The sequence below is a fragment of the Populus alba genome, chromosome 13, assembly GCF_005239225.2.
Source record: "Populus alba chromosome 13, ASM523922v2, whole genome shotgun sequence".
In the NCBI taxonomy this organism is placed as follows: Eukaryota; Viridiplantae; Streptophyta; class Magnoliopsida; order Malpighiales; family Salicaceae; genus Populus; species Populus alba.
In genome coordinates, this window is record NC_133296.1 from 13,274,514 (window position 1) to 13,284,795 (window position 10,282).

The window sequence follows — 10,282 nt, forward strand, 5'->3', positions numbered from 1 at the left end:
AGCCCATTGTTTAATTTGTCCAATCCAGCCCATGAATCTAATTAGTTTTCTTTAAGAAGAGTTTCTTTAAATTGTATTAGTTTTTTCAACTTAGAGTCGTCAAATTTAAAGCCAAAACATTCATATGTAATTTTAATTTTATGACGGTTAATCAAAGTTAATGGTGGAAATCAATTCTAGTAATCATTATTATTAATTCTTTATCAATTTTAATTCCAAAATCCATTATAAAAAAAAAGGTGAATAAATAGTTTCTTGCATTGTTTATCCTGATTTTATATATTCTCCCTCACCTTAGTTTTTAAAGTTATCTCTACACTTTTTGAATTTTGTTTTTCCTCCTAATTTAGAGTTTAGACTCTATTTTATTAAGAGATAATTGAGTCTAAATAAGATGTTATTGGAATCTTAAAAAATATATTGTAAACATTTTAGTTGTACTAAGTGAGGAGTAATGAAACATTAAGGATAACAAATTTATTATGACAACGACAATAACAACAACAAAAAGAGTAGCAAGCAACAACAACTTTATTATTTTTCACATAAACATTATTTTGGACAAAACCAAAATATCATGAATTTCACAAAACCATAATATCATGAATTTTCACACTTAAGCATAACAAAAGCAGAACATTACTAAGATCTTATCAAGGATAAAGCTCAATGAGAGCTCTTGTGTCTAGCCCAGGGTGTATCTTATAATTGAGGAAACCAGCATCAAAGAAGAGCTTAGCCCACTCCTTTTCATTTCTCTCCATGCCACTAAAAGCCACCATCAGTTCTAGATCACAAAACAACTGCGTTTCAAGTGACCCCTCGTCTCCATTCCGGTTCTCTCTCACCATATCTATAATTATCACCTTCCCAGCTTTCTTATTCCCCTTGCTCGTAATTGCTTGTTTGCATCGCTTAAGTATTTTCACGCAGTCCTCGTCACTCCAGTCATGCATTATCCACTGTTTGTCATTTGGCATAAGATATGTAGCATGAATAAATGAAGACGGGAAAAAAATCCTAAAGGAAATACAAAACATAAGATGCATATATATATAAACTCCGTAGTGTAGATTTTTGGGTTAGAGATGATGTCCATCTTTGAATATAAATCTCCATATGCATGTGTCAAAATATAAGCCCAAGGATGGACGTGTGAATAAGCACCTCTCAAACGAAAACTAATTATGAAAGACGTTTATATATATATATGCAAATTTAATATATAGTGTTGGTATAAGAATACTGTTGAAATTAATTTACCTTGAGTAAAATTGCTTCTGCTGCAGGAACTGCCTCGAACATATCCCCCCCCACATACTTCAAATTTTTGCTGCCTTGCAAGTCAGAAACCACATGGGGGAGATCAAAGACGGTGCAGTCCATGAGGGGAAATGCTTCAGCAATGCCCTTGGCCATAGTTCCTAAGCCTCCCCCGACATCCACCAAAGAATCCACCCCATCAAAGATGCCTTTATATTTGCTTACAACCAACTTACTAGCCAGTATGCTATCTCTAGCCATGGCTTCATTAAAGAGATTGTTGATTCTTGGATCTTGGCCAGCGTACTCCCAAAATGTTTTTTCATGGACAACACTAAATGCATTGCGGTCATCATTTTGGAACCAAGTGCTCAAGCAATCCCATGGTTTTGTCAGAACTGCATCAAGAAAAAAAAGTAAAAGAGGTCTCATACTCCACGGATTGTCCTTGAGGAGGAGACGAGTGGATTGGGTAAGGGAATAGGCTACTTGGTTGTGAATGCCATCAAGATTTTGCTGGGAAAAGAAACCGGAGTGCACGAGAATACGCATAAGGCGGTGGACATATTGAGCTTTTGATGGGTGGATCGGTAGGGCAGAAACAAGCTCCGAGAGGGTCATGGGTTTGCCATGTTTTTGGATCACGTCTGGTATGCCTAGTTGAACGGCACATTTCAGAGTCATGGAGTTTATGAAGTTGAATATATGATTCCACACATGAGTTTGAGCTTGAAGCAGCTCACCAGCACTTTCCTCGTTAATCAACTCCATTGATTTTTAAGTATAGTGTATATGCTAGTGCATGTTGTGATACCTCGAGAGATCTCTCTTCCTATTTATAGTAGTGAAACGTACTCTACCCTCGGAGAAGACTTAATTTCTCAACTTTATCCAAAAAAAAAAAAAAATGAAAGGTAAAATTCCATTATTGGAATCTGTTTTCACAGTGCAACATGTTGTGTGCTTGGTATTTTCAGTTTTTTGTTTCTTCAAATGGGCTTTGTTTCCTGGGTTTCAAGTACAAAATTGAATATTTTAATGTAATTTTTTTTTTTTGAAGTTTCACACATTTAATTTTGTATTGATTCAGCTCGATTCTCTTGCACTCCATACCGAATTCCAAGATTATTAAGGATGTACTTAAAAGAACATGATTTTATCAAGACATTGGCAAACGTATGATAAGACAACAAATAATTTGTGTCGAAGATTTTTATGATAAATAATAATAATATAATTCTAGTCGTCTATCACCTCATACCTAACCCTGTCCCCATGCTATCACTTCTCATAATTAAATTCGGTATGAATTATCATGGCCAACCCTGTCCCCATGCTGCCTTGCAAGTCAGAAACCACATGGGTGAGATCAAACACAGTGCAGTCCATGTGGGGAAATGCTTCAGCAATGCCCTTGGCCGTAGTCCCTGAGCCTCCCCCGACATCCATCGAAGATGCCTTTACATTTGCTTACAACCACCTTGCTAACGAGCATGCTATATATCTCCAGCCATGGCATCATTAAAGAGATTGTTGATTCTTGGATCTTGGCCAGCGTACTCCCATTTTGTATTTTCATGGGCAACACTAAATGCATTGCTATCATCATTTCGGAACCAAGTGCTCAAGCAATCCCATGGTTTTGTCAGAACTGGGTCGAGCACAAAAGGTGTTGATTAAACAATGTTTACACCCCAAGTTTTTAGATGATTCGCTATCCATTAAAGGATCAACCTGATATAAAATAATCAGGTTAAAACAAAAAAGACAAATGAAAAAAAAAAAAACCTTTAGATGATTCACTGTTAATTAAACAATGTTTACTAGAGGTGTTCACGGTTCGGTTCGGTTTAGACTAAAAAAACCAACCGAACCGAATCACATTAATTTTGTGAAATATTAACCGAACCGAACCGAAAACCGGTTCAAATCGAACTGGTCCGGTTCGGTTAAATCCGGTTTTTTTAGCAAAAAACTGGGAAACCTAATCCCATCATCCAGATTTTTCATATGGCAAGGAGAAAACACAGGCACAGAAAAAAGATGGATTTTACAGCAACTTTTGCATGAAAGGCATAGAAATTCAAGACAGAAACTTTCTTGATGGAGCCAGATGAAGGATAATTATCTTTAATATCCAAAACAACTCCTCCATGGTTTCCATTGCCATTAGTCCCATTGATCTCAACCATTACCACCAATACTGACCACAAGAAAGACAACTAAGAATGAAAGAGAGGAAAGATAAAAACAAGAAAAAGAGGAAGATTATGGTTTCCATTGCCCTTTGCCATCAATTTTTGTATGTGAAGTTGAAAAATGTGACCTTTGTATTGAAAGCTTATTCAACAAACCCATTGGAAAGGAAGATTGGGAAATGAAAAAGGAAGATTAGAAATTAATTGAGAGGAAGATTGGGAAATGGGAAAGGAAGATTAGAAATTAATTGAGGGGGGGGGGGGCGGTGGCTTTTTGTGAGAAGGAATGTTATATTAACTGTTAGGGTTAGGTTACAATTTATACCTTTTTTTGTTCAAAACCGAAACCGGACCGGACCTGTTAAAATTTATGGTTTTGACAATTGGTTTAATCGGTTTTTCATTTTGGTTCGGTTTTTTCGGTTAGTTTTTCTTCGGTTTTATCGATTTTCTCGGTTAATCGGTAATTTTGAACACCCCTAATATTTACACCCCAAGTTTTTTAATTATATTGATAATTAGTTTTGATTTTTTTTCTTCAAAAGATACTTTCTTTCATCAAAACCAATAAAATATCCATAAAAAAAAATGTTAAATCTTTCAATTTAAAGTACTAAGTAAAGGATCCCAATTGCTTGATTTTTATAACAATTTTTTGGGGTCATAAATTCACCGGTTAACAGCAACTACTTATGGCTTAAAAGATTTCCTCAGGTGCTGTTTTTTTTTTTTTTTTTGGTAAAAGTAGCATACATGCTCTCTCAACGCACATGAATTTAATGTAAAACATGTAGAAGATATGCATAATCTCCTTTGAAAACGATATCCATTATCTTATAATACATTTTAACTCCACAAAAACATGCAAAAGGGTATAGTCATTATTGAGCTGTGAAGATCTTCAATATCTATAACTTTGTTAATTAGAGCAAAACCCCTTTTCTTTTCTCTATTTTTTTTTTATGTTTTATCATATCCACAACATTCTCTCATCTTTGTAACCTCTTGTCTTTCAATAGGGAAAAGAGGCGTTCGTCTTTGAAAAAAATACAGTATTTAATTTTGTTCTTAGATTTTATCAAACTATAAAACAAGCACAACAATGAAAAAAAGATGGAGTGATGGACGGTGGGTGAAACCTGGCAATTGCACTTTGGATTTTGGATTTCAAACTTGGTGGAAAAGGAGTTAAAAGTAAGGAAACTTATTTCTCAATTTAACATTAATATATTGTGTAATTTATAACTTGAATCCTAAAGTTTGAGAGTGAATTGATAACTATATAATATGTTAGGGATTAAATGTGAGGTCTCTCCCTCTCATAATCATATTAAAGTGTAAAGTGACATAAATAGAATGTATTTCAAAAGCAGACTTAAAATTAAGGTTTACTTGGACAATGATTCAAGATTTTCATTTAACAAAAGCTTCAAAATTAAATAAGAAATATTTGTCAGCATTATGAAATTAAGATTGTCTATACTTAAAAAAAAATTAAATATAAAATAAAAATTGTTCAAGATCTTACTCGTTAAATATATATATATATATATATATATATATATATATATATATAAAAGTATTTTAAAAGATTTCACTTGTAGTTTTCATCAATTCCTTCATTCATGCTAAGCCGGCTATGCACGTTTGGAACGTTGTTTAATTTGATTCAATTCTGTCGATCTAACTTCCTGAATGGATAAGCTATGAAGATTTGCAGTATACATATTTCTATGTTATTTTATTCTTTCAAGATAGTAACTTGTTTTTTACGTTTTTGAGAAGGAAAATTAAATGCTTAAATGATAACAGCCATAGGATTTTAAAAATATATATGAGAAAAACAAGTTAAATAGGCATATATTTTATTAGTTTAAAAATTATGTATGCATTGATTTAAATTTATTTTATTAGTTTATTTACTGGTACTAGAACTAGGAATACCATATATTTTTTTAATTGTGTAATATTTATCAACGTTAGAATTGAAAGTATCCATAATTAAATATTTACTTACATCAAAGTCAAAAATATCATAAATATATATACAATCATAGCATAAACCAAAAACTCTTAGCAAAATAAAACAATACTGGCATAATAAAAGCACAGGGTGTATCTTATAATGGATAAAGCTCAATGAGAGCTCTTGTGCCTAGCACAGGGTGTATCTTATAATTGAGGAAACCAGCCAAAATTAACATTCATATGTAATTTTGATCTTATGACGGTTAATCAAAGTTAATAATGATGAAAATTAATTTTAGTAATCATCATTATTAATTTTTTATCAATTTTAATTTTAAAATTCATTATAAAAAAAAGATGAATGAAGAGTTTCTTGCATTGTTTACTCTAATTTTATATATTTTTTCTCATCTTAGTTTTAAAGTTATCTCTGCACTTTTTGAATTTTGTTTTTCCTCCTAATCTAGAGTTTAAACTCTATTTTATTAAGAGTCTAAATAAAATGTTGTTGTTGGAATCTTAAAAAATATATTATAAACATCTTAATTGTATTAAGTGAGGAGCAATGAAACATTAAGGATAAAAAATTTATTATGACGACAACAAGAACAGTAACAAGCAGCAGCAGCAGCAACAATAACTTTATTATTTTACACATAAACATTATTTTGGACAAAACCATAATATCATGAATTTTCACACTTAAGCATAACAAAAGCAAAACATTACTAAGATCTTATCAAGGATAAAGCTCAATGAGAGCTCTTGTGTCTAGCACAGGGTGTATCTTATAATTGAGGAAACCAGCATCAAAGAAGAGCTTAACCCACTCCTTTTCATTTCTCTCCACGCCACCAGCCTCAACCATCATTTGTAGATCAAAAAACAGCTGCGTTTCAATTGACCCCTCATCTCCATTCAGGTTCTCTCTCACCATATCTATAATTATCACCTTCCCAGCTTTCTTCTGTCCCTTACTCATAATTGCTTGTCTGCATCGTCTAAGTATTTTCACGCAGTCTTCATCACTCCAGTCATGCAGTATCCACTGTTTTTCATTTTCCATAAGATATGTAGCATGAATAAATGAAGACGGGAAAAAAAACCTAAAGGAAATAGAAAACATAAGATGCATATATATAGAAACTCCGTAGTATAGATTTTTGGGTTAGAGATCGATGATGTCCATCTTTGAATATAAATCTTCATATGCATGTGTACGCAGAGGTCAGGAATGGAATAGTTTATATATGTGTCGAAATAGAAGCTCAAGGATGGACGTGTGTATATAAGCACCTCTCAAAACAAAAACTAATAAAAGATGTTTATATATATATATATATATATATATATATATATGCAAATTTAATATATAGTGTTGGTAGAAGAATACTGTTGACATCAATTTACCTTTAGTAAAATTGCTTCTGCTGGAGGAACTGCCTGAAACATATCCCCCCCTACATACTTCAAATTTTTGCAGCCTTGCAAGTCAGAAACCACATGGGGGAGATCAAACACAGTGCAGTCCATGTGAGGAAATGCTTCAGCGATGCCCTTGGCCATAGTTCCTAAGCCTCCCCCGACATCCACCAAGGAACTCACCCCCTCAAAGATGCCTTTACATTTGCTTACAACCAACTTACTAGCCAGTATGCTATCACTAGCCATGGCTTCATTAAAGAGATTGTTGAGCCTTCCATCTTGGCCAGCGTACTCCCAAAATGTATTTTCATGGGCAACACTAAATGCGGTGGCTTCATCATTTTGGAACCAAGTGCTCAAGCAATCCCATGATTTTGTCAGAACTGGGTCGAGCTCCAAAAGTAAAAGAGGTCTCATACTCCAGGGATTGTCCTTGAGTAGGAGACGAGCGGATTGGGTAAGGGAATAGGCTTCTTGGTTAAGATTTTGCTGGGAAAAGAAACCGGAGTGCACGAGAATACGCATAAGGCGGTGGACATATTGAGCTTTTGATGGGTGGATTGGTAGGACAGAAACAAGCTCCGAGAGGGTCATGGGCTTGCCATGTTCTTGGATCACGTCTGGTATGCCTAGCTGAACGGCACATTTCAGAGTCATGGAGTTTATGAAGTTGAATATATGATTCCACACATGAGTTTGAGCTTGAAGTAGCTCACTAGCACTTTCCTCGTTAATCAACTCCATTGATTTCAAGGAGTACATATGCTAGTGAATGTTGTGATACCTCAAAATACTATTTTCTCGTCATATTTATATAGTAGTGAAACTTACTGTAACCTCGGAGAAGGCTTAATTTCTCAACTTTATTCATTATTTAAAATAAAAAATATATTTTTTTAATTGTCTTTTTATTGATTTGTCTCTTTGTAAGTTTGTTTCTAAAATAATACATATTAAAAGATTTCAAACTTGTCTTATGGAGAGGACAAAAATCACTTCTTGTTATATCCGAGGCATGCACCAAATAGTTTTAAAATAAAATTGTTTTGATTAAAAAATATATTTTTTTTCTGTGGCCATAACCTTTCCGACAAACAGCACCCGAAAAGATTTGTCGAAATTTCTCCGTACATGGTGGGCTCCCTATAGGAAAACAAATTGTAAAAATCTTCACTGATGCTGTTTTTTTTTTCTTTTTGGTTAAAAATAGAACTCCAAAGAATATGTAAAATTGTTATGAAATTCATAAATTTTATTTGTTATTCCATGTCTTGATTTGTTTTCAAATTTCAAATAATTCGATGAATTATTGTATTTTATATATACATATATTATTTTTCCTGCCTAACATGTTTTAAAAAATCAAAAGGTATGATAATTGTTGGCATGAGAAGTCTATTATGAATATAGTAGTTGTTTCATAATAGAAATCCAATTACATATAAGAAACAAATCAATCTTGTATATTAATATAGGAAAGAATATATTCCGTCTCTTAGGAGAAGATTGTTGTCTATTTGAATTGTAACAATGCCTATATATATTTCCTCCTCTACGGAGAAGAATACAATGAATGAAAGATTGCAGTCTGCAGAAACCATTATCTTTCTACATGGTATCAAAGCTAAGGTTGTAGAATTGCAAAATTGCTCAAAACACGAATCTCATACTCTGTTAGCTTTTCTCTTTGTTATTCGTTAAAAGCTAAATACTCATAAAATAATACATGGCTAATCCCACTAGTATTATTCCAGTTCCACCAAATAACACACCAATTATCATCCACCAAGACAACTCTGCATTCCCTAAATGTATCATCTTGAATGAAACTAATTATCCATTATGGTCTCAACTTATAGAGATGCGCATTGGCGCTCGTAACAAAACCGGATATCTTACTGGCGAAACGAAGAAACCCAACCACGAAGATCCCACGTTTACAACATGGATCACTGAAAATCAGAAAGTGAAAAGCTGGTTATTGATTCAATGAGTCCTTTACTCAAGCAACGGTTTATTCGTCTCCCTACAACCAAGGAAATATGGGAGGCTGTATCGAAAACCTTTTATGATGGATCAAACGAGACCCGCATCTTTGAATTAAATCAAAAGTCCTTCTCTATCAAGCAAGATGGTAGATCATTGTCAGCATACTACAATGACCTTATTTCTCTCTTTTAAGAAATTGATCACAGAACTGCTTCTCAAGAAGAAACAATTGAAGGAGTAGTCCAACTACATTCAGCAATTACTCGACTGCGAGTTCATATATTTCTAAGTGGACTTGATTCTGATTTTGACCAAGTTTGTGGAGAAATATTGCGAAAAGACCCAAAGTTGGACTTGGAAAGTTCGTACACATGTGAGGAGAGAACTTCAACAAAGACAGACTATGGGGAGTTCTCGCTCAATTCCTGAGCACTCTGCCATGATAGCTAATCAAACCCGACAAGGGTTGTCATCTGGGAAGAATCGCAATAATCAAATCACTGAAAGGTATAAAAATTTTATATGTGGGCATTGTGGTGAATCAGGCCATTCAAAACAAAGATGATGTTACGAGATCATTGGCTATCCGGAGTGGTGGGATTTTTCAAAAAAACCAAGAAAGAAGTTTGCAGGAAAAGCTATGGTGACAACAGCTACCAATGAAGTTCAACCTACAGTTGAAGACAAATCGCAACCTATAGCTAATGTAGCTCACCCAGGTATCGGTGGTAAGGAAAATGTATTCTCTATTACTTCTAAGGATAATACTTGGATTATTAATACAGGTGCATCAGATCATATGGTTAGAGACACTAGTCAGTTACAATCCCTTAATTCGTTTACACACTCCTTTATCTCTACAACTAATGGCAGTACCTCTCCTACTGCTGGAGAAGGATCTGTCATCCTGTCCAAAACTCTTACATTAAAATCAGTCCTCGTTGTCCCCTTTTTTAAATATAACCTTTTGTCAGTAGGCCAAATTACCTCTGCACTTAATTGTACTGTAACTTTTTGGCCTTCATTTTGTGTTTTTCAGGACATTCTGACCCTGAAGATTCTTGGTTATGGTGTTAAAAGAGGCAAACTCTATTACTTGGAACTTACAGAGACTGGAGGACATAAATTCAGTCATGCATATCAGGCTAGGAGTTTGGATACAGATCGCGAAACTATATGGTTATGGCACCGCCGATTGGGACATCTGTCTTTTGGATATTTTAGAAAATTACAGCCACATCTTTTTAAAGCAGTCAATGATTCAGAATTTGATTGCAATGTTTGTGAAATGGCCAAAAGCCACCGTATTTCATATTTACCAAGTTTGAATAAAAGTTCAGAACCTTTTGCTATTGTACATTTTGATGTACGAGGCCCTGCAAAAATCCTTTCCATTTCTAAAGCCAGTTACTTTGTTACGTTTATAGACGAATGTACGA

At 34.0% G+C, this 10,282-nt stretch overlaps 2 protein-coding genes across 2 annotated transcripts; both read right to left on the reverse strand.

Annotated features, from left to right (window-relative positions):
* Positions 1-524: 524 nt before the first annotated feature.
* LOC118043680 (trans-resveratrol di-O-methyltransferase-like) lies at positions 525-2,078 on the reverse strand. The gene is made up of 2 exons (XM_035051717.2): positions 1,264-2,078; positions 525-962 (listed from the first exon to the last, which is right to left on the reverse strand). The coding sequence occupies exons 1-2, from the start codon at positions 2,032-2,034 to the stop codon at positions 654-656; spliced, it is 1,080 nt and encodes a 359-aa protein (XP_034907608.1). The 5' UTR covers positions 2,035-2,078; the 3' UTR covers positions 525-653.
* A 3,975-nt stretch (positions 2,079-6,053) lies between these two features.
* Positions 6,054-7,646, reverse strand: LOC118043678 (trans-resveratrol di-O-methyltransferase-like). The gene is made up of 2 exons (XM_035051715.2): positions 6,840-7,646; positions 6,054-6,477 (listed from the first exon to the last, which is right to left on the reverse strand). Exons 1-2 carry the CDS (start codon positions 7,614-7,616, stop codon positions 6,169-6,171), a joined length of 1,086 nt encoding a protein of 361 aa, XP_034907606.1. The 5' UTR covers positions 7,617-7,646; the 3' UTR covers positions 6,054-6,168.
* Positions 7,647-10,282: the final 2,636 nt, after the last annotated feature.